Genomic DNA, 27,100 nt, shown 5'->3' on the forward strand with positions numbered 1-27,100 from the left:
TCGGTCCCTCTGGGTAGCTGTTCTGCCTTATTCTTATGTCAGGCTTCAGTTTGGGTTTAAAATGGGCCATGAGATAAAACAGAAAAACCTTAAGGTGTAGACATCTCTGACAGTGGTCCCCAAAGCTGTAATCTGGGATGGTTGATAATTTGGCAGCTCTTCTGCCCTCTTCTGACATAAAATGCATCGCAGGACACTGAGAATCTTTCCTTAGGTCATTTTGGTAATGAATTCAATTGCCTCCATTTAGTCATTCAACAATGTGATGATTGCTCATTTCAAATAAAACAACAGGCACTCTCCCTCCTCCACTCAGGGACAAACCATTCCAATTGGCAGCACAAATAGTCTTTCAGAAAGAGTTTGGAGCAGACTATCACCATAGGAGGAGCTCTGGTGACCTAGTGCCTAAGGCATTTGACTGCTAACCAGAAGACTGGCAGTTCAAACCCACCAGCTGCTCCTTGAAAGGAAGGTTGGGCTTCTGTAGTGATACCACCTTGGAAACCCAAGGAGGGGTCCCTATGAGTCGGATACAACTTGACACTCTACAGCAGTAAGGTTTTTTTTTTGTTTGTTTGTTTTTTAATCACCATTGGACAAGACATGTGCTATGGGAGGGTTCCTTGGGGCTCATTTGGAGAGGTTACTGTGGCTCGTATGGTGAGGGAGGTCTACTTGAGGAAAGAGCTAAGATCTGGGTTTTGAAGGATGGGTGAGATTTTGGTAGAAATTTGAAGAGCCATTTTCACACCCATTGCTTTTTTTTTTTTTTTTTAATCAAGTTTGTTTGGATTCAACCAGAGCTTATTGTGTTTTTAAGGTATATCCATTCAAAATCCAACTGACTATGTTTTCACTTTTGCTAGAAGTCCATTTGTCAGGCTATATAGTTTTACTTTATTACTACATATGAAGACATTTGCTTGAAGATTTCTTTATTCAGAGGAGGACCTTGCTGTTTCTGCTTAGCCAAGGTTCAAATGGTGATGAGATGCCTCTTAGTCCAATGGTTTTCATGCTAACTTCTGTCAAATTTCCTGGAGGGCTTGTTAAAAACACAAATGATTGGATTCTACCCCACCCTCAATTCTAATTCAGTTGGTCTGGGTGAGGCCCAAGATTTTTGCAAGTTCTCAATGCCTAAGGCATTTGACTGCTAACTAGAAGGCCGGTGGTTCAAACCCACCAGCCACTCCTCGGAAGGAAGGTTGGGCAATCTACTTCCAAAGTGATACTGCCTCAGAAACCCAAGTCAGATCCAACTTGATGGCAGTGGGTCCACTGATGCTGAAGCTACAAGTCTGGCCATACTTTGAGAACCACTGTTTTCTGAGTGGTTCTTTCTCTGAGCATTGAGAAAGGAACCAAAGTCTTACCTGCTAATAACTAAGAATTTCAACTCCCTGTTGTCATATCATTTCCAACTTTTGTCAGGAAGCAAGAGTGGAAGGAGTGTGGAAAGGTGGATGTCAGCCCACTCTCCTTTGATTTAGATTTGTTGTGAAATGCCGGGCATTTTCCTTTTTGCTAATTCCCATCTTTTATTCATACTAAACATTCAATGATCGCTGTACATCTTCTGTGCTTTTCCAAGGCAGGAGGAACATAATTAATACTTGGCACACTCACCCTTTCTTATTGCTCATGTTTTATTGATAATAAAATGATCAATATGGACAATGGGTCTGCAGACTTGCCTTTCTGAGTGAGGATGAAAGCTTTCTATTTTACCTATATGCGTGGCATGCCCATGTGATGACTTTCATAATCTATTGCTTCACTCTTCACCTCTGGTTTATATGGAGTTGTTGTTGTTATGTGCCGTCGAGTCGGCCCTGACTCATAGCGACCCCTCCTTGGGTTTCCGAGGCAGTATCACTACGGAAGTAGGATTGCCCAACCTTCCTTCCGAGGAGTGGCTGGTGGGTTTGAACCGCCAGCCGTCTGGTTAGCAGGCAAGTGTCTTAGCCACTATGCTACCAGAGCTCCATTATATGGAGTTAGTGTTAGATAAAATCTTATTGATTTAAGTACAATGTGTTTATGAGGTGCATCTAATCATGATCAAAGTGACTATATCTGCACTTTTATATAAGGCCAGTTGTTGAGTTGTGCATACTCCATACTCTCTTGATTTGTAATGACAAAGGGGACTTCCTATGTTTGGAAATGTACTTTTCTAGAGTGCAAGTATAGGGACATAGTGAGAAAAAATTACTAACCTGTAATATCACTTGGGAATTGCACAGATAATTTTAGTCACCAGGCCTCAAAGAAGGGTTTGTTAACCAGACAGTGCTTTCTCTCCTGGGTCTTCTCTCCTGCCCGAAGAAACTGCTGGCTCTCATTGAGATGTGGTTCTCAGAGATGGGCTATTAGATGATGTCGGATCAATGGGGAATAAGTCTTATTTTGACCATGGAGACTAAGGCAGATGCATAAATAAGCCTGTTAAAAATAAAACTAACTTAACCTTGAAATGTTTCTCTAAAAGATTGCCATCAAATTGAATACAGTTGAACATTAGACCTTGAAAGAAGCTCTCTGATGTACCATAAAAATATCCCAAATAAAACTCAAGAAAAATGCAAATACTCCATCAGTGATTGAATTTGTGTGCTTTGGAACTTTGCTCAGAAACTAAGAAGCTTCTGAGTAGGTTAGATTTTGCTTGCAGTGGGATATTTTCTTGTCTGACTGTGAAGCTGGTTGTGTCAGTCAGTCTCACAGGGAGTGCATTTGATTACTTTGTTGGGACTCAAATCTTTCCTCTGGCTTTTTGTGTGAGAGAACATTTAATCAGATTATTTCCTCCAAATCGGTCAGCAGTTTTAAGACATCATTTCTCTGTTTAATTCAAGTCAATAAATGTTTATTGAAGATCTGTCTTATGCCAGGCTCTGTGCTAGACTCCACAGATGCAAAGAGATGAAACAGATGTGCGTTGAGTCTGGTTAATGATCATATGAATGATTCAAAATATAAATTCTGGAAGTAACTTGATGACTTCAAATGTGAGAATTCAAAGTATATTATATTCTTATATATACTTCTGGTATCAAAGACCATGTCAGCTGATACCATAATTATCAGTGAACACACTGTGATTTCCCTAGTTAAGAATATTAAAAGTTATACTATGAGAACCCTGGGAAATTCATATATATCATAATGTGTGTCATGCAAAAGAACTGTGAACACATCCTATGAACTATGGCAATAGCTCATCCTAAAGAAGAACTTAGATCAAGTTCCCCTTTCTACCCATTAATCTTGGGGGCTTGAATTCAAATTTATTTCTGACAACATGTAGGATGTATGTTTGACAAAGAGACCAACAGTGTTTGAAAGAGGCAGCTGTGTGAATAATGAATAAGACAGAGCCCCAATTTGGACTTAGAGAAATGATAATGTTGTATATAATTAGGCTTTCTGAAGATTTGGGCTGCTTAAATATTCCTGCTATATATACTTATTCAATCCCTAACGTGTGGACAACAGGCTACTGTTACAAGGCCAAACCTGGAGAAAAATGACAATCTTCCCTCCCAAATCCCTTATTTTCCAGAGCATTCTCCTTCATGCAATCAATGTTACAGAATCCTAGTTAGAAAGCCTCTCAGCCTCAGGGGAGAAAAAGTATTGTCACTTAAAGAGCTTGGGTTTTAGAGTCAGAAGGCTGGACTGGAATCCTAGTTTCACCTCTTAATAATCATATGACCTTAGAAAAGTTACTTCTCTCTGGGTTGCATTTTTCTCATTTATAGAGATAGCTCCCATCTAGTTGACTGTGACTCATGACAGCCTTATAAACAACAGAATAGAACATTGTCTAGTCCTGCACCATCCTTATGATCATCAGCATGTTTTAGTCTATCATTGTAGCTACCAATCCATGTCACCAAGGGTCTCCCTTGGCCTCGTTGGTCCTCTCCTTTACCAAACATGATGTCTTCCTCTAGCGAATGATCCTTTCTGATGACATATCCAAAGCGTATAAGTTGAACAGTGTTCTGTTGTGATCCACAAGGTTTTTATTGGCTCATTTTTAGAAGTAGATTGCCATTCCTTTCTTCCTAGTCTTCCTTTCTTCTTAATCTGGGAGCTATGCTGATCCTAGGTGATCCCAACTTGAAATACTGATGGCATAGCTTCCAGCATCATATCAATATATAATCCACTACAGTATGATAAACTGACAGATAGGTGGTGGTTCTTCATTTATAGCATGGGGATAATAATGGCACATGCTTAATGGAAACGTACAGAGCTTGGAGGAAGATGTGGAAGATCTTCCACATCTATGATGCAAAGAGCTCCCCCACAGTTTTCTAGGGAGAGAAATTAATCAGTTATGTAGCTAAAGTACAGGAATGACATTGTGGTTCAGGTAAACACAGGCTATAGACTCCCAGAGGAGTCTTTACTATCACTGCCACCAGTACCTTGACTTGGGATGCTGTTTGATCTAAGCCAAGGATAGGAACTAGAATTATTACCATAGCCCAAAGGGAGTCAGAGAAGTTTAGAGAAAATTCAGTTTAGACTCCAGAAGATGGATTAATGATGGAAAAAAGGGCCTCCACCAGGAGCAGATTTGAATTAAAGCATTCAGGCAGAACCATCCAGAACCAAAGTCACATTTCATATTTATTCAATCCTACAGCAAAGTGACTTTGATAACCCAGAGCTGGGGACCTGACAGGGTTATTCTGGAAAGGGTAGGAGGGGCTGTGAAGGGTCTGAGTCTGCAACCTTGAGGTCTCACTGTGTAAGAGCTAAGCAAAAGACCCCAGGCTAAGTCCCTCATAGTACATTTCCGTGTGCCCAGCCTTAGCCAACCTGCTTAGTGCACAAGTTCAGGCTCTCAACACTGCAATGCTGGCCCACTCCAACTGACTCACTGATTGGAGAAATCCTCCTGGTCCATTGGGACACTGATCTCTTGGCTTCTTCCTGAAGCATGGCATGGAGCCCCATGGATTCCCTGTAGACTGGGCAGTGGGGACTCCATTACAAGCTAGGGTGTGGGGGATTAGAAACACAATCTCACCACCCTTTCCCTGGCATCTGGGGGTCTCTCTGCTCTTGGCTCATTGAGTCCATGGAGGATAAGAAGATTTCTTGATGGCTCGGTTGTTTGGGAAGTCCTTCATTTCTCCAGTCCTAAAAGTCCATTACCAGCATTTTTGTAGTAGTCCACATAATTTAAAATCACTACATAACTCAGAGCAGAGCAGAGCAGCAGCCAAGGATCCAGGTAAGGGGAGTGACCCCATCCCCACCCCCACCAGTCAGGAAAGTGGGGTAAAGAAAAGCCAGGGAGACTACAGAGCACAGCAGCACCAGGGATCCAGGTAAGGGTAGTGACCCAGGCCCTACCCCCACCAGTCAGGAAAGTAGGGGAAAGAGAAGCCAGGGAAACTACAGAGCACAGCAGCACCAGGGATCCAGGTAAGAGGAGGGCAGAGAGGTTTTGAATAGCTAAGTGAGACAAACTTGTCTGTCAGTTTATCATATTCTTGTGGCTTGCATGTTTCTGTGAGGCATGAGGCTGTGCCACCAGTGTTTCAAGTGCCAGCAGGGTTGTGCATGGTGTACAGGTTTCAATGTCGCTTATGGACTGAGACAGAGTAGGGAGAAGTAAGAGGCCATCCACTTCTTAAAGAATTGGCCAGGGAAAACTTTATGAATAGCAGAGAAACACTGTCTGATACATTACTGCACAACTTTATTAATAGCCCAGAAACATTACCAAATACAGTACAGTGCAGGAGGACAAGCTCCTTAGGTCAGGAGGATGAGACCCTTAGGTCAGAAGGCTTTCAAAATATGACTAGGAAAGAGCTGCATCATCAAAGTAGGACCAACCTTACTAATACGGATTAAGTAAAGCTTTTGAGACCTCCATTTGCTGATGTGGCATGACTCCAATTGAGGAGAAAGAGCTGTAAACATCCATTAATAATAGGAACATGGAATGTATGAAGTATGAATCTAGGAAAACTGGAAGTTGTAAAAATGAAATGGAAGGCATAAACATTGATATCCTAGGCATTAGTGAACTGAAATGGACAAGTTTTGGCAATTTTGAATCAGACAACTATGTGGTCTACTATGCCAGGAATGACAATTTGAAGAGGAACAGTGTGGCATTCATAATCACAAAGGATGTTTCAAGATCTGTCCTGAAGTATAATGCTGTCAGTGATAAGATAATATCCATACACCTACAAGGAAGACCAGTTTATACAACTCTTACTGAAATTTATGCACCTAACACCAGAGCCAAAGATGAGGAAACTGAAGATTTTTTATCAACTTCTGCAGTCTGAAATTGACCAAATGTGTAATCAAGATGTGTTAATTATCACTGGTGATTGGAATGCAAAAGTTGGAAACAAAGAAGAATCACCAGTAGTTGGAAAATTTGGCCTTGGTGACAGAAATAATGCTAGAGATCGCATGATAGAATTTTGCAAAACCTATGACTTATTCAGGAGCTCTGGTAGCATAGTGCCTAAGGCACTTGACTGCTCACCAGAAGGCTGGCAGTTCAAACCCACCAGCCACTCCTCGGAAGGAAGGTTGGGCAATCCTACTTCCGTAGTGATACTGCCTCAGAAACCCAAGGAGGGGTCGCTATGAGTCAGGGCCGACTCGACGGCAAACAACAACAACAACAACATGACTTATTCATTGCAAATACCTTTTTGCAACAACACAAATGGTGGCTATACATGTAGAGTTTGCCAGATGGAGTACACAGGAATCAGATTGACTACATCTGTGGTAAGAGGTGATGGAAAATCTCAATATCTTTAGTCAAAACAAGGCCAAGAGTTGATTGTGGAACAGATCATCAACTGCTTATATGCAAGTTCAACTTGAAGGTGAAGACAATTAAAACAAATCCATGAGAGCCAAAATATAACCTGGAATATATCCCTCCTGAATTTAGAGACCATCTAAAGAATGGATTTGATGCATTGAACACCAATGACCGAAACCAGAAGAATTGTGGGATGACATCAAGAACATCATCTAAGAAGAAAGCAAGAGGTCTTTAAAAAGATGAGAAAAGAAGAAAAGACCAAAATGGATGTCAGGAGAAACTCTGAAACTTGCCCTGAGAGAAGAGTAGCAAAAGCAAATGGAAGAAATGACAAGATAAAAGAGTTGAATAGAAGATTTCGAAGAGCAGCTCAAGCAGACAAAGCCAATTACTGTAAAGAAATGTGCAAAGACCTGGAGTTAAAAAACCAAAAAAGGAAGAACACGCTCAACATTTCTCAAGCTAAAAGAACTGAGGAAAACATTTAAGCCTCGAGTTGCAGTATTGAAACATTTTATGGGCAAAATATTTAATGATGCAGGAAGCATCAAAAGAAGACAGAAGGAATACATAGAGTTACTGTACCAAAAAGAACTGGTCAATGTTCATCCATTTCAGGAGGTGGCATATGATCAAGAACCAATAGTATTGAAGGAATAAGTCGAAGCTGCACTGAAGGAATTGGCAAAGAACAAGGCTCCAGGAATTGATGGAATACCTTTTGAGATGTTTCAATAAACAGATGCTCCACTGGAGGCGTCACTCGGTTATGCCAAGAGATTTGAAAGACAGTTACCTGGGGAACTGACTGGAAGAGATCCATATTCGTGCCCATTCTGAAGAAAGGTGATCCCACAGAATGTGGAAATTATCAAACAATATCATTACTATTGCACACAAATAAAATCTTACTGAAGACAATTAAAAAACTGTTGCAGCAGTCTATTGACAGAGAACTTCCAGAGGTGCAGGCTGGATTCAGAAGAGGATGTGGAACAAGGGATATCATTGCTGATGTCAGATGGATCTTGGCTCAAAGCAAAGAATACCAGAAAGATATTTACTTGTGTTTTATTGACTATGCAAAAGCATTTGATTGTGTAGATCATAACAAATAGTGGATAATATTGAGAAGAATGGGAATACCAGAACAATTAATTGTACTTATGAGGAACCTGTACATAGACCAGTAGGCTGTTGTTCAGACAGAACAAGGGGGCACTACATGTTTTAAAATCAAGAAGGGTGTGTATCAGGGTTGTATCCTTTCACCATACTCATTCAATTTATATGCTGAGCAAATAATCTGAGAAGCTGAACTATATGAAAAAGAACATGGCACCAGGATTGGAGGAAGAATCATTAACAACCTGTGCTGACAACACAACTTTGCTTGTTGAAAGAGAGGATGACATAAAGCACTTACTGATGAAGACTGAAGAATACAGTCTGCAGTATGGATTACATCTTAATATAAACAAAACAAAAATTCTCATAATTGGACCTATAAGCAGCATCATGATAAGTGGAGAAAAGTTTGAAGTTGTCAAAGACGTCACATTGCTTGGATCTATAATCGACACAAATGGAAGCAGCAGTCAGAACATCAGACAAGGTATGGCATCAGGTAAGTCAGCTGCAAAGCACCTCTTTCAAGTGCTGAGAAGCAAAGATGTCTCCTTGAGGACTGAGGTGCACCTGGCACAAGCCATGATATTTTCAATTACCTCATATGCATGTGATAGCTGGACGATGAATAAAGAAGACCCAAGAATTGATGCATTTGAGGTGTGGTGCTGGAGAAGAATGCTGAAAGTGCAATGGACTGCTAAAAGAACTAACAAATCTGTCCTGAAGGAGGTGCAGCCAGAATGCTCCTTGGGAGCAAGAACGGCCAGACTTTGTCTCATCTACTTTGGTCATGTTATCAGAAGGGAACATTCCCTGGAGAAGTATGTCATGTTTGGTAAGGTGGAGGGTGGACGAAAGAGGGGAAGTCCCTCAACGAGATGGACTGAAACAGTGACTGCGGCGAAGGGCTCAAGTATAGTAGGGATTGCAGAGTTGGCCCAGGACCGGGCGGAGTTTCATTCTGCTGTGCAGAAGGTTGCTATGAGTCAAAACTGACTCAACAGCACCTAACAACAACAACAACAACATAACTTATGGGAGCTCTGGTGGCATAGTGCCTAAGGCATTTGACTGCTAACCAGCAGGCTGGCTGTTCAAATCCACCAGCCACTCCTCGGAGGTAAGGTTGGGCAATCTACTTTCGTAGTGATACTGCCTCAGAAACCCAAGAAGGGGTCACTATGATTTGGATCTGACTCCATGGCAGTGAGTGAGTGAGTGAATGTGACATAACTTGTATGTTCAGAAATCCAGCTGTCTATAACTGAACTCAATTTTATTTCTCAAAGCCCTGTTGATGGTGAAAAAATGCATCTTGGTATCCAAGGCATTTCAGTTCCTTTCTGTGTATAAATTGCTCTCTTTGGGATAAACACTTAGTTGAATTCATGATCCTTCCTTTTGCTTCCTCTTCTCTTCTTCCCAGAGAGGGTCATTCTGACATCTGGGAAAAGGTATCTGGCTGGCTGGGGCATCCTTGATTCTTGCTGGCCTCTTCTATAATGTGACTGGTCCCTGACAATGGGCATGAAGATTTTTTGGGGTCCTGTCTTCCAGCCCTGCCACATGTCTCTGCCACTTTGTGCCACAGCATGGTGTGCTAGCTGCCATCCTTGGCATGGTTGGTCCAGTCTCAGGCTCCATGCTGTCCAACAACATGCTGAATATAGACTTTTTTTGGAGTCTTGTCATCTTCCTGCCTTATGTTCAGGAAAGAAGTTCTTCTGGCCTGAAATTTCTTCAACCATAATGGGTTTCTCTTTCACTTTTGAGCCTTAGAGGAGGAAGGGTGCAGGGAGAGCCTTACCAGATGACATCAGAAGCTATGAGTGTGGGGTCATCTCCTCTGAATCCTTCCCTGCATCCTGCAGACCACACTTGATTCCTGGGGGAAGGCAGGCAAAATTCAGGGATCACACACTCTTTGGCTTTTGCATATTGTCTGTGGACAATGCTCTAAGCTTGCTTCTTGCTATTCAATGGCTGCCTTTTGGGAATTTTGGGACTATAACCCACCCCTTCTCTGACTTAAGCCTAGATCTTGCAAATCCCTTGAGCTCAGGCTTTCAGATTGTTGTTTCTACTCTGTGATGAAGACATCTATCCAGAATGCAGTGGAATTCTTGGACCTAGGCTTGGTATATACAATCCATCTAGAGAGCTCTGGACTGCTAGGAATGTGGGGAAAATGGGTCCAGGATACAGAAGAGTCACATTGTTTAATATTGAGACATCACCCTGCAATACATGGGACAGAAGCCTCACTCACTCTCAGGAGAGCAGACATGATCACAAAGGTTCCCAGGAAGACAGAGGGCTCCTCTACCTGACCCTAAATCCTCTCTGGTAGTCTCTCTGCTTTGGTCTGCTCCCCTCCCTTTTCCTCACTTATGGTTTGGATCCTTCCTACTCTGGCTTGCACTTGATCTTTGCAGTCATCTCAGCTTCCCTTATTACAGCAGAACCTCTTAGCTTCATGCCGCCACCACTGTCCCAGCACTGTGTACTTCCCAGTCTTAGGAAGGACTGTGCCAGTCCTTGTCACTAGTCATTTGCCAGCTATACTTTATTCAAGTTACTTTGTCTGTCTTCTTGGCCCTGGTCAGGAGGGTGAGGCCTTTCATTATAAGCAAGACCACCTGGGAGAAAGACTAAATTATGTGGGTGAGGCAGACATCTTGGAGCTCAGACTGCCCTCTGCTAGCCTGGGTCCAGGCCATTCAGAAGCTAGGCTTTAGTTGCCCTAATCTCAGGAGGGAAAAGACTCCTCCTCTCTGACCATGGTTTATGATTCTGTAGTTGAATCACTACCTTCTCCAGGAAGTCTTCCTTGACTACCCCGACCTTTGGGACCAACCAAGAAGCCTTCTCTCACTCAGCCCTGCACCCCATTCCAATGTCTGTCATGGAAATTGTGCTGTGACCTGTATTCCCCATCCCTAGAGATGTTTGTCATCTGTTCTGGTTACCTAGTGCCGCTCTGATGAGAATATACCACCAATGGGATGGCCCTAAGAAACAACAGTTTATTCTCTTACAGTTTGGACGCTTTAAGTCCAAGTTCAAAGTGCCAGGTTCTAGGGGCTGGATGAAAGCCCCTCAACCTTGGGGTCCAGCTCTGCCTCCTGCTCCCAGCCCACTGGAGCTAGAGGCATTTCTTCACTCAGACAGCTGCTGGACGCTGAGGCTGTGAAGCCCAAGGCTGACAAGTAAAAAGGCACAGTCCTAATGTTACCAAATCACATGGCAGGCCATTAATTCAAGTTCATTGTAAGTCCCAAGGTTGGCAGAGCATGGCAGGCTACATGCAGGTCCAAATATGGCATAGGCTAGAGATCATTCCCAAGCTTCTGCTTATATACAGGAAGCAGACCACATCCCAAAGGCAGCTACTCAGCTGCTTGTGGTAGATCACACCATGGAGTTGATTGCCAGTCTCATCCTGGGGAATAACTACCACCAGCTGCCCAGCCAAGGTGACACACAAACTGAACTACCACAACATCCCATCCTACTTCTTGAGATCAAAATGGTTGGTTGTCTGTTGCTCTTAGTGCTAGAGCTGACACCAGCAGGTGCTGAGAGAGGGGTTTTCTGAGAGCTGGGTGGCTGACACGTTCATTGGCAGTGACCTGAAGGCAGGATACTGTAGGGTGGGCAGAGGAAAGGTCCATAAGATGCCCTCTTACATAGATGTCTGGGTACACACACACACACCGTGTTTTGATTCTTTTCCAGCATCAGCGATCAGTTCATTTTCAACATGTGCAGCAAAGACAGGTCCTGTGACCATTACTCATGCCAGCGCCACAGATACGCAGACATCAGAGAGATCCACCGGACACGCTTTCTTCTGCAGGTATGCCTGCTGGGGCACAGGGAGGACATGCTTATTCACAAGACATGTTATCCTGCCACTGAAGCCCTAGTCTCTCTAATGAGGAATCTGTCCCCATGTGTAGCCTAGTACCTTTCCTGAAACATTGCATCATGAGCTCCCCAGCCCAGAGTTCTGACTCTGGCTATACTCCCTCTCCATCTTGTGCTTGGGTTGCTGGGCCTTCTCTCTTATTGTGTCCTTTAGGCTCCAGCCTCTTTGCCCTGTTTTCTGCTGTAGCATCACAGAGCTGTCCTGCAGGCAGAAATACAGGGCAGAGCAGTTACATAAGTGATATTTGAATCCAAGCCTGTCCTAGTTTGAAAAGACCTGGCCCACCTGGCCACCCAGCTCTGCTCTGCCCTTGTGATGCTGGGTGTACTTCCTTTACCTGACTGTCCCTCTTCCCACCATTCTCATCCATCTCCAAGCTCCTGCTCATTTCTTTTTTCTTTCTTTCTTCTTCTTTCTTTCTTTCTTTCTTTTTAAATTGTGGTTTGGGTGAAAATTTACAGAGCAAATTCACTTTCCATACAACAGTTCACATACACTTTGTCTCATAACATTGAATACAATTCACCCCAATGTAACAGCTCCCCTCCCATGTCCTCCTGATAGTTACCTCTTCCCTGTGTCCATCCCTCCATGAACTCCTGCCCCCTGAGCTGTCTCCCTGTGCATAAACAGCCCTTCTTTCTCCCATGATTGATCTTTCCAAGGAGCGTGTTCACCTCAGGTAAAGGTTCAACTCATATGCCTGTCTTTAGTTTGGCTGGAAGCCACAGGTGTGGGTTCAATTCCAGACCTGAAGGGCAGCTGGGGGCCATAGTCTTAGGGATTCCACCAGATTCTATCAGACCAGCAAAACTTGTTCTCCCCCTTTTTTGTTCCCCGAAATGATTTTGAGTTTTGTTCCACACTGTTCTCCCTCTCTATCCCTCCTACATAGATGCCCCTCGTTCTTCTGGTCTCATAATCATACAGGCTGTGGATCGCATGGTGTACCAGTCACAAGGACTAATTGTTTCATGTATCTTTGGTTTTCTTCATTATTCTTTGCTCTGGATAAGGAGAGACCTATCGTTGCATCTAGATGGCTGTTTGCAAGCTTTTAAGATCCTGGTCACTACTCTCCAAAGTAGGAGGTGGAACAATGTTTTGTGTAGTATGTTATGTCAATTGAACTTGATGTCCCCTGCGACTATGGTCCTGAGCCCACTGGTTCAACTACTCAGTCACTCTGGGTAGCTGGCTGTGACCAAGAGGTGACTATAACCTTGTCCCTTTACAGCTCTATTATACACCTGGGAATTCAGATCATACAAATACACTTATAGGACCATTGTCTGCCAGCCCTATACATGGTCTTGGGTATACTCTCCACTTCATAAACATACCTACTAGTTCAACCTGTCCACCCATCTATCCACCCATATATACATGTTTGCCATCACGGACACCGCAGTACTGTATGTGCAAAAGGGTTCATATTTGTTGTCTATACCTCCCATGTACCTCTTTATGTCTTCCTCTTCCTCAATGCCGCCATATTAGTCACTCACATTTGGTACATTTCCCTTCTCTTCACCCAAATCAATATTTATCTCTACCTATCAACAGTGTTCCTTCTCCTCCCCTCCCACCCCTGGTAACCAAAAAAGAACATTTCCTTCTATAAATAAACCTTTCCTTGACTTTTACAATAATGGACTAATACAATATTTGTTGTTTTGTGATTGACTTATTTCACTCAGCATAATGTCCTCCAAGATCATCCATATTATGCAGTGTTTTGCAGATTCTAGGTTATTCTTTAGGGTTGCATAGTATTCCATTGTGTGTATGTACCATAGTTTGGTTCTCCATTCCTCAGTTGATGCACTCCTAGGTGATTTCCATCTTTTGGCTATTGTAAATAGTACTGCAATGAACATGGGTGTGCATATGTCTGTTCTTGTCATGGCTCTCTCTTCTTTAGGCTATATACCTAGTAATGGAATGGCTGGGTCAAATGGTGTTTTTAATTCCAACTTTTGAAGGAATTGCCATACTGCTTTCCACAGTGGTTGTACCATTTTACAGTCCCACCAGCAGTGTATGAGAGTCCCAATCTCTCCACATCCTCTCCAGCATTTGTTATTTTCTGTCTTGTTGAACTTTGCTACTAGTGCTGGGGCAAGATGGTATCTTATTTTTGTTTTTATTGCTCCTGGTTATTTCTTAGGAGTTTTGTCTTCTAATATTAGCTCCTCCTTGGGAGAAGCAAGGCTATGTCTCCATCCCCAAAGAGGTGCTGAGGGACTTCCTTTGCCTGGAAGGAAGAGGTGCAGAGGCAGGAGAAAGAGTCCAGTCTCTGCAGAGTCTTTTGCTTTTGTGAGGCCAAGCAGGTTAAGACCCTCGCCTAAGGAAGATCACAGGGAGTCTTTCATTTGTAAATTTCCTTCTTGGGTCTGAAGCACTTTACTTCATCAAGAGGTCCTCATGCAGGAACTAGGCATTGTCATTCTCTGAAACAGAAGTTCAGAGAGGCCTTTGGAACTAGTTCAGAAAAGATCCAATACCTTGTTGATAGTGGCCCAGCAGGTGCTCAGGTGTCTTGACATCTGATGAGCCCTCACTCCTTACTCCCTGCTTTTGTGCACAAAGTAGCTGGCCATCATCTTGTCTGACCTTATGTACTTCTTTGCAAGGAGAGTGAAACGGAAACAAAAGGTGGAAGCCTCCTGCCCTGATTGTTCTGGGCACAGGGAGGGAGCCTGAGTTTAAGAAGCTAAACTTGGATGTCCAAGCTGGTCTCTGTCTGCCACCTGGCACAATTGGGCCCCCTCTGGCTTCAATTTCCTCTTCAGTAAACAGCAGTCCACGACTTTTCTTTTCCATTATTATATATAACACTTGGCACATTTGGGGACATACATTAAGTACTCCAAAATTATTTTTTATGATTATATGTCCACTTTACAGGTGATGTATAGTGCCAGATAGGTATCAGTGAGCTTCTATTTCTTGAGTAAATGGTAATTATTTCCAGATGGTTGGTTAGCCCAACAGGGGTTGAGGTTAGAAATGGGAGAATGTTTATTCACAGAGTGGGGGCAGGACAGGATGGGAACTCTATACAACCCTGGATTCTCCCTGGAGAAAGGACAAAACCTTGGAACTCAAGGTTTTCCAGGGTGAGCCATGTCCTCCACAGATTCTACAGTTACTGTTTGTTTTGAACATTATATTTCTAATTGTAACAAAAAAAAAAAAAAATTCTATGTACACCTTCAGAGGACAGGAGTTTTTCAACATCATTACAAATATCTTTCCTCTGTTCCTGGGGGACTTAATGAGCCTTAGGACTAGACTTTGAAAACACAATTTCTGCCAGGTAGAAGGTGGTCATGACATGGGTATTGGATGTAGTAGCTGTGTCTATATTTTCATGTGGAAACTCTGCTGATAAAATGACCAGCTATGTTAAAGCAGATACACTTGAAGCCTGCTCCATTTTTGGTCTGTTTTACTACTGGCACCTCTGGGCTCAGACTTCACCCCTTCCTGCTCTCTCCTCTCCCTTGGGAATTGTCTCTTCCTCACCCTAACTCATCCCTGAATCTTATCCCATAGGTGAACACACTCTATCCCTTATTACAAATGTGCTGTTTACATAGCTTAGAAATAGATGAGACAGAGGGAGAAAGGAAAGCAGGAAGGAAGGAAGGAAAGAAAAGAATGTTATGTAGCTTTTTTATTGATCTATTAATAAAATAAAGAAATCCTGGTGGCACAATAGTTAAGCACTTGGCTGCTAACAAAAAAAGTTGGTGGTTTGAACCCACCCACCAGCTCTACGGGAGAAAGACCTGATGATCTTCCATGAATATTCCATAATAATTTACCTTCTGTAAAGAAGATTACATCCAAGAAAATCCCATGGGGCAGTTCTACTCTGCATATGTGGGGTTGTTATGAGCTGAAGTCGACTTGACAGCACCTAACAACAAAACATTGCTGGGGCAGTGTAGCCATGTCGAAATGGCTTGTCAAAATAGACTCAGCAAAATGCTCTGTGCTTTTAAGTCTGTAGAAGTGCACAGGAGGCTGCCTGGTTAGGAAGTTGCACCTAGTGTTTCTGGTAGGGTAGTCCTTGGGTTCAGGAGACAAACACCCCAAGTGAAGGTGTTTGAAGTTGTCAATGGGCATTTTCTCCCAGGAAGTCTTACTTACCTAATGCTAACTGTAAGAAAAATAAGTGGATGAATTTAAAGAAAAGAAATTTGTCCCCTTACAGTCAAGAGGTTGTTGTTGTGTGCTGCTGAGTTGATTCTGACTCATTGTGACTCTATAGATCAGAGTAGAATTGCCCCACAAGATTTCCCAGACTATAATCTTTACTGAAGCAGACTGCTACAACTTTCTCCTGCAGAGCACTGTCAGGTTTGAACTGCTGATCCTTCAGTTAGCAGTGGAGTACTTAACTACCATACACTCAGGGTTCCTGTCAAGAGTCTAGAAGTCTGAATTCAGGGCATCAGCTCTAAGGGACAGTTATTCTTTGTCTCTTTTAGTTTCTAGCAGTCAGCAATCCTCAGAGTTCCTGGGCTTGTGGATTTAGCTGTTTTGTGATTATTTGGAGTCTGTCTTCCTCCTGTTTCTTATTTTCCCTTTTTCACAAGAGAACCGTCAGAAGAGATTACGTTTAGAACCTGCCCTGCTCTGTGTGATATCATTATCATAACAAAAGAAAACATTTTTTTTCTAAACAGGGTCATACTTACTTGTACAGGGGTTAGGATTTCAGCATATCTTTCTGGGGTTCATAATTCAATCTCTGACACTCCTTGTCCATTCCTCACTTGTCCTGAGAGTGATGCTCTTGCTCTGGGGTTGATAGGCAAAGGAACTAGAGCAGTTGTTAGGCTCTGCCCTCTCCCCTTCCTGCTAAGATGGCCATTTATCCCTGTTACCAGCAGTGCCTAAAGCATTTGACTGCTAATCAGAAGGCTGTTGGTTCAAATCCATCAGCTGCTCCGTGGAAGGAGGACTGGGCAATCTACTTTCGTAAAGATTTACTACCTCAGGAACACAATGAGGTTTGCTATAAGTTTGAATCAACTCAGTGGCAGTAGTGGTTCTCTCTCTCTCTCTCTCTCTCTCTCTCTCTCTCTCTCTCTCTGTGTGTGTGTGTGTGTGTGTGTGGTTTGTCATGGACCTTATACTCCTGTGGAAGGTCTGAAGGACTGACCAGGAAGAGTTGCCTGATATAGAAATGCATATGATCCACTCCTGGCTGCCACCTGGGGCATCTCCATCTGAGGAACTGCAGAAAGTTCTCTCAAAGAAACATCAGGAGCAATAAAAGGAGTTTCTCTTTGCAGGACATTGCCCTGGAAATCTTTTTCCAAAATGGATATTCCAAGTTTCTTGTCTTCTACAACAATGATCGGAGTAAGGCTTTCAAAAGGTAAGACTTTGGAAATTTTCCTTTGTAGAAATTGGTCAGAAACCAAGAGCAGAAGAACAAGACTGTTCACCTCTCTTGTCAGGAGAAATGCCCTCAAAATGCAGCAAGCAGTATTTAGGTTAAACACTAGGAGGAACTAACTTCCTGACCCAGAGAGTTGCTGAATCATGGAAATAAGTCTAAAGAAAAGATAGAGAAACTCCTTTCCTAAATCCTAGGAAACAAGCTCTATTTTCACTGAAGTTGTTTAGGACCAAAATGACTAAACCAAAACCAAACCAAACTCACTGTCATCGAGTTGGATCCAACTCATAGCGACCCCTCCTTGGGTTTCTGAGGCAATATCACTACAGAAGTAGATTGCCCAATCTTCCTTCTGAGGAGTAGCTGGTGGGCTTGAACTGCCAGCCTTCTGGTTAGCAGTCAAATGTGTATATACACCTATTCCTCACTTCGACTGTCTTGGTATCTGATATGTCACATTTGTGGCTATAGTGAAAAAAAAAAAAAAAAAAAAACCCTATTAACCATATTTACAATGTATGTCTGGCTGTGTTGCAAACCAAAGTGCATGGCAAGAGTAACATGGCTGTGATAGTTAAGGTTATGTGTCAACTTGGCTGGACCATAATTCTCAGTAATTTGGCAGTTATGTAATAATGTGATTTGTCAGTTATGTATTGATATAGTTATTTTTCATTGTGATCTGATGTGGACGTCTTCCATTTTTGTATAATTCCAATTTTCAAATAACAACTTAGTCTTAGGGACCTAACCATGTGAAAAAGTGAGGAGTGAGAGTATTACATATTTAATAAATTGGCTGTTTAATGGGACTTCCAGAATTGTCTGGCTTTATATTCTTATTTTCCAAGTAATTTTCTTTTACTCAACCATGCTTTTTGATGCCCAGTTCCTATTTTAATTGTTCCAATGGCATATTTTCCTGGAAAGAATTCCAAACACCTGGATTTTTCAGTCCTGCATTGAATGTCTATTTTTTTTTTTTGAAGAGACAAGCCTATCATTTTAATTTAAGAATAGATTTATTTTAAAAATTAAGCCTTTTTTTTTTAATACTTAGCTCTGGTGGCTTAGTGCCTAAGGCATTTGACTGCTAACCAAAAGGCTAGTGGTTCAAACCCATCGGCCACTCCTCGGAAGAAAGATTGGGCAATCTACTTCTGTAGAGTTATTGCCTCAGAAACCCAAGGAGGGCTCACTATGAGTTGTAATTGACTCAACAGTAGCGAGAATGATCATTAATATTATTATTAAAGTTATAGATAAAAGACAAAGAGATTTGGTGTAGAAAATCACGGAAAACACAGAAAGGAAGGCAGGTTTCTAAACACAAACAGACCACAAGAAAGTTTGCATTAACGAAGGGGTGGTGTTATGTTCTACTCCATTTTGGGCTGGGAGTTCTAATGTGCAATTTGATGGCCCTAGCCTGGGATATCCCATTTTGTGCTCTGAGTCTTCAGCCTTGCCTTCATAGTGTTTTTGGCAATAAATTGACACCAAGACCAACTCTTGGGACCAAGGGACAGTTCTGGAGTATAGAAAACAGCTCCTGTGAAGAGGCATGAGTGCCAGCTGTTGGCATGCCTCCTTTCACTCAGGTGAGCCTCCCAGCGAGGTTCTCCTAAGGTCATGCTGTTAGATTACTTCTGAAAATTGTTTTCGTGATCCGTTTTAAACCAATTCTGGAAAATAGATGCATAGTGCTGAACTTTAGATTCACTGTCCCCTGTAATTTATGTGTATTAAACAGTGCTTTTCAAAGTTTATCAAGAAGTTTTATACTTTCTGCTCAGGCAGTGAGTGTTATCTAGCATAAACTCCCTAGTCATGCCCATCCCTTCAAGGAGCATTAAATTAAAATGGCATTTTTTTCTGGAGGGACACCCTGGAATGTGCAATAGCATTGTTGAAATTGTCAACTGCAACATCCAGGGCTTGGCACCGAGGAGGCTACTAAGAAAGGTCTGCCTTGGTAACTGTTGTCTAATTATTATCATTGTCATTAGAAAGGCTGGAGTGTGTGATACATAAAGGTACTGAGAGGGTGCTTCAAAGATGGAGGGGGTGGGGTGAAGGTAAAAATGTGTCCTACCTCTTCTTGCCTGACTCCACAAGTGCCTCTACTTGTGCTGGAAAGTCTGGGCTCTACTGACAGAATTATCCTTTCTCTTTTTTTAGCTTCTGTTCTTTCCAACCTGGCTTGAAGGGGAAGGGAATCACAGAGGAATCCCTCAACATAAGGTAACAAGGCAGGGCTGCATTAGCTGAGCTTTCTAGCCAGGTTTGTCCTTGCTTTGATACTCCTCATTCACCTGATAGTGTTGTAAAAAATTAATGCAAAGAGCATCTGTTTGCTTCCCCTTTCTTAATTTATTTTTTCCAGTCCCCATACATCCTTCATCCTACTCCCAAAGTCCTTCCTGCCAATTAAATATCTAAGAAAAAGTTTGATGCCCATGTACTCTGTAGCCTTTTCACACAAAAATGACAGGACACAGCTAGCTCTTGGCATGTGGTGGTTGGAGGCAGGTGATCAATACGTGTAATGACCCACAGCCAGCTCAGGGTCAGGATTTCATGTGTGGGTGGGGTGTGTAACAATCTTAGGTCTGCCCTTCATATGCCCAGAGTCTCTGACTATTCAGAAACAAAATAGTTTGTGATGGTGTGCTGATCAGATGCTAATTTATGAAGCTGAAATGGGGAATTACTCCCAGGGCATGAAATGCTACAGCCCTATACATGGCCCTTTTATAAGTACCTAGTTCTCTGAAGGGCCAATTCAGGATCAGTAGGTACTTTAATTAAATTAGACATGAGAATACAGGAAGAAGAAGGCTGGTGCTACTTTTATCCAAGATGGTTGGTTTGTGAGGATATACATGAGGGGAGGAGTGTCTCCAGGAGTGATATTCAAAATATTGATGAGTATGGCATAGCTACCACAATTAATCCAAAATTACCTATTGATATATTATTATATGCACATTATATATGGTGTTCGTTGCTTGATAGAGCAATAAACAAAATAATTAAAAAAAAAACAACTCCTGCTCTTATTGAGTTTAAATTTTCATGAGGAAGAAGACAGCGAACAATGTAAATGAGTAAAATATAAAGTATATTAGATAATCATAAATATGAAGAAGAAAAAATATGGTTGATAGAAATGGAGATTGGAATCTTAAACTGGGTGGTGAGGGAAGCCCTCACAAAGGAATAATTTTTAAATTAAGATTTGAATGAAGTGGGGGAAAAGCAATGCAGATAACTGGGGAAAGAGCATTTCAGGCTATAGGAGCAAAGGTCCTGTGAGAGAAATGTGGTTAACATCACCAAGGCCAGAGAGGTTGGGGTAGAGACACTTAGTGGGAGGAAGGTGAGAAAGTCACAGAGGCTAGTTGATGTAAGCCTTGGGGCCGGGCATGTCAAGATAATGGTTTTGGCTTTCACTCTCAATAAATGGGAAGTATTGGAGTGTTTTGAGCAGAAGGATGATGTGACCTGATTTATGTTTTAAAAGAATCCCTCTGACAACTGTGTCAAGAAAGACCATAGTAGGTCCAGGGCAGAAGCAGAGAGCCAGTTAGGAGTCTTCTACTTTCACCCAGGTTAGAAATGATGGTGTCTTAGACTAAGGAGAGGGCAGTAAAGATGGTATACAATGTGAGGTTATAGACATGTTTTGAAGATACATCTGATGGGATTTGATGACAAATCAAATGCAAGGTATGTGTATGTGAGAGAGGATTTAAGATTAGACCAAGGATTTACTCATACTCAAAGTCGTTGAATCGGATCTGATTCATAGCAACCCCTCCTTGGGTTTTCAAAGCTGTATCACTATGGAAGTAGATTGCCCAACCTTCCTTTTAGGCTTGGGTAATTGGAAAATGAAATAGGGATGTGGTGGATGTCAGGAATTCAGTTTTGAACACGTTCATTTTGAGATGCCTGCCAGACGTCCAGCTGGAAAAGGCATGAAGACAATAAAGTATATGAATTTGGAGTTCAAGGGAGAGGTCCAGCAGAGGTGTAAATTTGGAATAGTAGCCAAAGCCATGAGATTGGATTAGGCCACTCAGAGAATGAGTGCACGTGGGAAAGAGGCCCAAGGATAGTGCCCTGGGATGTGCTAATGTCTAGAAGTAAAAAAGATGGGGAGAAACCAGCAATAGAGATTGGAAAGTAGTAACCAGACAGATAAGAGAAACCGCACATATGAAAGTTATCCTGGAAGCTATGTACAGTGTTTCAAATAAGTGCTCAATTGTGTGGCTGAAATACTATGGACAACCAAGAAAGGTAAGGACTGAGAAATGAACTACACAATATAGAGGTCATTGATGACTTTGAGAAGACCAATCAAAATGTAAGGCAGCAAAGGCTCCCTGCTCTGCCAGACATTAACCCTTGAGTTGATTGTGGAGAAGTCCAGGGAATCCCAGGGAATGGTCTAAGAGACCTAGAAAATGGTGGATCACTGGGAGTGGGGGTGGTGTGGGGGATGGTTTTTACCAACTGGGATGGAAATATTGCAACTGTTCAATTGTGCATATCAGATGACTATCAACCTTGTGTTCTCATATTGCTTATGCTTCACATAAGCCTTGGATTTCTTAGCACTTTTAGTGCAAGTGGGATAAAGCCACTTTAAACTACCTGAAGCAGAAAAGAGAACTCATCACCTCACATACCTGAAAAAGGCCAGGAAAGATCTGATTGCAGATGTGACTGGATCTCCAGGCTCAAGTAGATCTGTAGGAAGCAATTTTCTCCATCTCTTAGGAAGGATTTCCCCTGGACTGGCTTATTTTTTCAGTAAACTCTCCTGGCACAATGACATTGATGCCTCCAATAGCTCTAGGCTTAGCATTAACATCTTAGAAATCCCAGCACACAGGGAATAATCTGTACCAGCAGTTTTATGAACAATCTTGGACTTGATTTTCATATGCCCAAGTCAGATTAAGTGTCCATCCAGAATTAATCATAGCACTTTCATTGACCAGTTCTGGGTGGTGTGCCCATCCAGATTCTGCGGGGTGGGGTCAGGACCACCCAACAGCATAAAACAAACTGGGGAGAAAGTGATTCCCCATGAGAACCAAGATAATGTTATCAGAACAGGGTGACTATTGTCCATAAGCCAGATAGCCACCATCATCCCAGGCAGGGAGAACTCCCAGGGACCACAGCTCTTATGGGCTACACATCTTCATTCTCTCTCCCTGGAGACATGAAACATCAGCTGTGACATCAGTTGCTTCACTGAGCTCCATTTGTCTCTGATATCACCCTCTTATAAATGTTATGTAACATCACTCAGCAGCCACAAGGCTGTCCCGATGGCTATGAGTAGCACTCATCCATTCCTACTGTATCCTGCTCAGAGTCTTAGGGATGTTTTGTCTTACTAATGCAAACCTTCTTCTACAGTGAAAAGTTTCTAAGTTTTACATTCCATGTGTCAGGATAATGTGGGGAGAGGGAGTAGACTGAGAAGGGGCAAAGGGGAGAAAGCACAGGAGAGCTGAACCATAGCCATGGCCATTAAGGAGGAGGAGTGTGCAGAAATGACTACCATGTGGTGGAAAGATAATTCTCTGGCCTGTAGAAGAGTCAAACATGGCAATCACTCCTCACTTATCCCTTGAGATAACCTCAGGCACCAACCTGGGTACCAATCTTCACCTGTGAGATAGCTAGGCCCAGTGGTGATTTTATTTCCATTGCATTTATTTTTTTGCCATTGTGGCCATCTTAGCCCATGGAAACAGGACCTCTTAGAGCTAGTCTATACTCTTTTTGTATAGTCTTAGCCTAGCTCTAAGTTTGGAGACCCTTGGGAAAAATAAAGTGGGGAAAACTTCCAGGGTCAATTGAGAACAATGGATGGTACTGCAGAGAAATGCTAATATAAGCTCCTGGAAAAAAAGCCTCAATAAAACAAGAAGGCAACCATGGGCCACTCACTTGTCCTAGGCTCTTAGATGACCCAGCCAGCCAGGGCACATAGTGGCATTGTCATACAACAGCTATCCATGAGCTCTGAAATTACACTGACTTAGGGCCAGAGCAGGGGTTCAATACATTGTGATTTCTTTGCCTTGTTTTAAAATTAGCTGTTGTCTTTTAGGTGTGTTTATGGACTGATCAACTAGTAACAGGCACTGTCTATGCTCTCAGCTCTTTTGCATTTCTTATTCCCAGCCCTTCTCTCACCACCCTGTATGGTTTCAGGAGCTCCAGACTGCGAAAGTAGTGGTAGCCTCCAATGTTAGGAGGGCTTGACTGCCATTGTCAAGTACCTAGGATGAACCTGATCACTTTCCATTTGGATTTTCAGGACAATCCCCTGTGCATAAGATGTGTCTTGAAAAATGTTTATGTGCTTATTGAACACCTGTAGTGAGCTCCTTGTCTCTGAGGGAGAGGACTGTTCAGCTCTGAGGGTTTTCATTGGCACAAGATGCTTGGCCTTGGGCTGCACATTTTGGCATCTTCAGGCCCCACAATCATTAATGGGCCCTGTTCATGCCAACCACCCTCAAGCTTCCCCTCCTACATAGGAATGAGAGCTTCCAGGTATCAGAACTTTGCCTATAGTTCCAGTGACAGTGATTGCCTTCATAATGGTAGACAAAGGAATCTCTCTATCCTGAATCCCAAGTGGGAAATGCTTGCAGAGCCAAGATAAACTTGGGATAGATGATGTATTTTGTGTCTCCCCCTGGTATGGGGCTAAGCCATTCTAAAGGCAGCAATGCACCATGATCAGACATTCTGTGGGGTGCAAGCAAGCATACAGGATCTTCTAACATAAGGCCCATGGACAAGCATCTGATAGCTAGGAAACACCACAGTATTATACACAGGCAGAGCTGTGCTGAAATGGGAGGGGCCAGTTGGAAAACTAGAAAAAGCATGTGAAGTTACAGGAAAAAGGGAGCTAGTTGAGAATGTACATGTGAGTAAATACACTTTCTTGTTTCTAGCTGCTGTTGAGTTGGCCCCCAAGTCATGGCAACACCATGTACAATGGGACTGGCGCATTGAGATCCATGGGGTTTCCACTGAATAATTTTGAGAAGTAGCTTCCTGGGCCTTTCTTCCTAGTTTGTCTTAGTCTGGAAGCTCCACTGAAACCTGTTCAGCATCATAGCAATACTGAAGCCTCCAATGATAGACAGGTGGTGGCTGTGCCTGAGGTGCATTGGCCAGGAATGCTGTCCTTAACTGTACTGGCATCCTTCCAAAAAGGGGTTAAAATGGCCTTGAAATTAAACACAGTGTACAACAATCCTTTTAAAATGACCCAGAAACCCCTTTAAAGCAGGGGGAAAAAAAAAGATCTTGTCAAATACTTGGAATGATCTAGTTACTCTAATTGTTCTGAAACTAAGAAAAATAAACCAATCATGTTGGGTTACATCACTGTCCTGTTAATGATAAAGGGAAACAGATTTTTCTGAAATTTATTTCTAGAGCATACTTTCTCTTGGTACTGAATATCAAATTTGTCCTTACCTGAAGGAGAGTGGGCAAAAAAGACAATTCTCTTCTTACAAAATATGCAAAAGAGTATGCAGAATATGATTTTCTGCATTGGTTCTCAATAAAAATGGGAGGGTACTATTTTGTACTTATTTCTACACAGATGAGTCATTGGGAACCTAGAATGATCTAGCTCAGTTACATTGAGCTCAGTTATATTGCTTCTCAATGATCGCAGTTCATATGGAGCCTACAGGTTAGAAATCTCAGAGAAATACAAGGCTGATATGTCTCTCTGGCTCTCCCTCTCTTAATTTCTTTCTTTCTTTTTAATGCATTTTATTAAATGTAATTTATGTACAGTGAAATACATGAAACTGAAGTGACATGGGTCAATGCATTTTTTCTTTTCTTTTTCTTTTTCTTTTTTTTTTTTTTTTTGGGTTTTTTTTTTTTTTGCAGTGTTCCCTCCCCTCCTCTCTCACCTGTGGCAACCAGCAAAGAAAGTTTCCCTCCATATATAATGGAGGGAATCAATGTAACTGAGCTAGATCATTCTAGGTTCCCAATGACTCATCTGTGTAGAAATAAGTACAAAATAGTACCCTCCCATTTTTATTGAGAACCAATGCAGAAAATCATATTCTGCATACTCTTTTGCATATTTTATAAGAAGAGAATTGTCTTTTTTGCCCACTCTCCTTCAGGTAAGGACAAATTTGATATTCAGTACCAAGAGAAAGTATGCTCTAGACTTCCTTGACCCTCCACAACAAGAAATTAATACTATATTTGTCCTTCTGTGATTGACTTCTTTCACTCAGCATAATGTCCTCCAAGTTCATCCATGTTATGTAGTGTTTTGCAGACTCTACATTATTCTTTAATGCTGCATAGCATTCCATTGTGTGTATGTACCATAGTTTGGTCATCCACACTTCCATTGATGAGCACATAGGTTGTTTCCATCCTTTTGCTAGTGCTGCAGTGAACATGGGTGTGCATGTATCTGTTCCTATCCTGGCTTTCACCTCTCTAGGGTACACACCTAGTAATGGGATTGCTGGGTCAAATGGTATCTCCAATTCCAGCTTTCTAAGGAATCGCCATACTGTTTTCCACAGTGGTTGTGTCACTTCACAGTCCCACCAACAGTGTATGAGAGTCCCAATCTCTCCACATCCCTGCCAGCTTTTGTTATTTTCTGTCTTGTTGAACCTTGCCATCAGTGCTAGGGTGAGATAGTATCTCGTTTTGATTTGCATCTCTCTGATGGCCAATGATCATGAGCATCTCTGCATGTATTGTGCTGGCCACCTGAATATCCTCCTTGGTGAAGTGTCTAGTCATGTCCTCTGACCATTTTTCAGTTGGATTGTTAATTCCTTTGCTGTTGAGGTGCTTCAGTTTTCTGTAAATCTTAGAGATCAGTCCCTTGCCAGATACGTAATTATCGACAAGTATGAATTTGTTGCTGTCATTTTTGTTATGTGCTTTTTTGTGGTGTTGATTTCTTTGTTCCATATAATTTTCTGTGCTGAACTTGTTTTGTTATGGATTGTGTTAACACTTCCTTCATTGCTATTGCTTTAGTATTTGCTAAATATTTGTGCTGGTTCTCTTTTTTATTTTGATGTGAAGGTTTATCATTTTTCTTTGAGGGTACCCTGTGATTTATAATTTCTTCCCAAGTTTAGAACAATCCATTCTATCTTTTAGTTGTTTTGACTTCCCTACCATTCAGATGTTCTGTAACTACACAATTTTCCCCCTCTTTTTGGTTTGTAGTTGTCCTCATTTGTTGGTTGGTGTCTCTGGTTCCCTGTTTGCAATCTTATAGGCCTATTTACTTTGCATACTTACATAGCTGGGTTGGTTTCTGGGTTATGTCATCATGTGTGTTAATGGTCAGTTGTTTTCTGTTGTTGCTTCTCCAAAGGACTCCCTTTAACATCTCTTGTAAGGTTGGTCTGGTTTTAACAAATTCCCTTAATTTCTGCTTATCTGGAAATGCCCTAATTTCATCATATTTGAGGGACAGTTTTGCTGGGTACATAATTCTTGGTTGGAAATTTTTCTCTTTTAGGATTTTATATAAACCATCCCATTGTCTTCTTGCCTGCATGGTTTCTGCTGAGAAATCTGAACTTATTATTATTGGTTGTCCCTTGTGGATAACTTTTCATCTTTCCTGTGCTGCTGTCAGGATTCTTTTTCTGTCTGTGGTTTCGGTGAGTTTAATGATGATATGTCTTGGTGATTTTCTTTTGGGGTCTAT

At 42.1% G+C, this 27,100-nt stretch overlaps 1 protein-coding gene across 1 annotated transcript in view; it reads left to right on the forward strand.

Moving 5' to 3' along the window:
• Positions 1-27,100, forward strand: part of WDFY4 (WDFY family member 4) — a 532,480-nt gene that overhangs the window by 375,135 nt on the left and 130,245 nt on the right. The window contains exons 44-46 of the mRNA XM_042780664.1: positions 11,708-11,828; positions 17,213-17,298; positions 19,504-19,566. Of these exons, the coding sequence (XP_042636598.1) occupies positions 11,708-11,828; positions 17,213-17,298; positions 19,504-19,566 (270 nt within the window). The remainder of the gene's footprint in view (positions 1-11,707; positions 11,829-17,212; positions 17,299-19,503; positions 19,567-27,100) is intronic.

The sequence above is a fragment of the Orycteropus afer genome, unplaced genomic scaffold (genome assembly GCF_000298275.1).
Source record: "Orycteropus afer afer isolate SDZICR_OR568_19922 unplaced genomic scaffold, OryAfe1.0 scaffold00052, whole genome shotgun sequence".
Lineage (NCBI taxonomy): Eukaryota > Metazoa > Chordata > Mammalia > Tubulidentata > Orycteropodidae > Orycteropus > Orycteropus afer.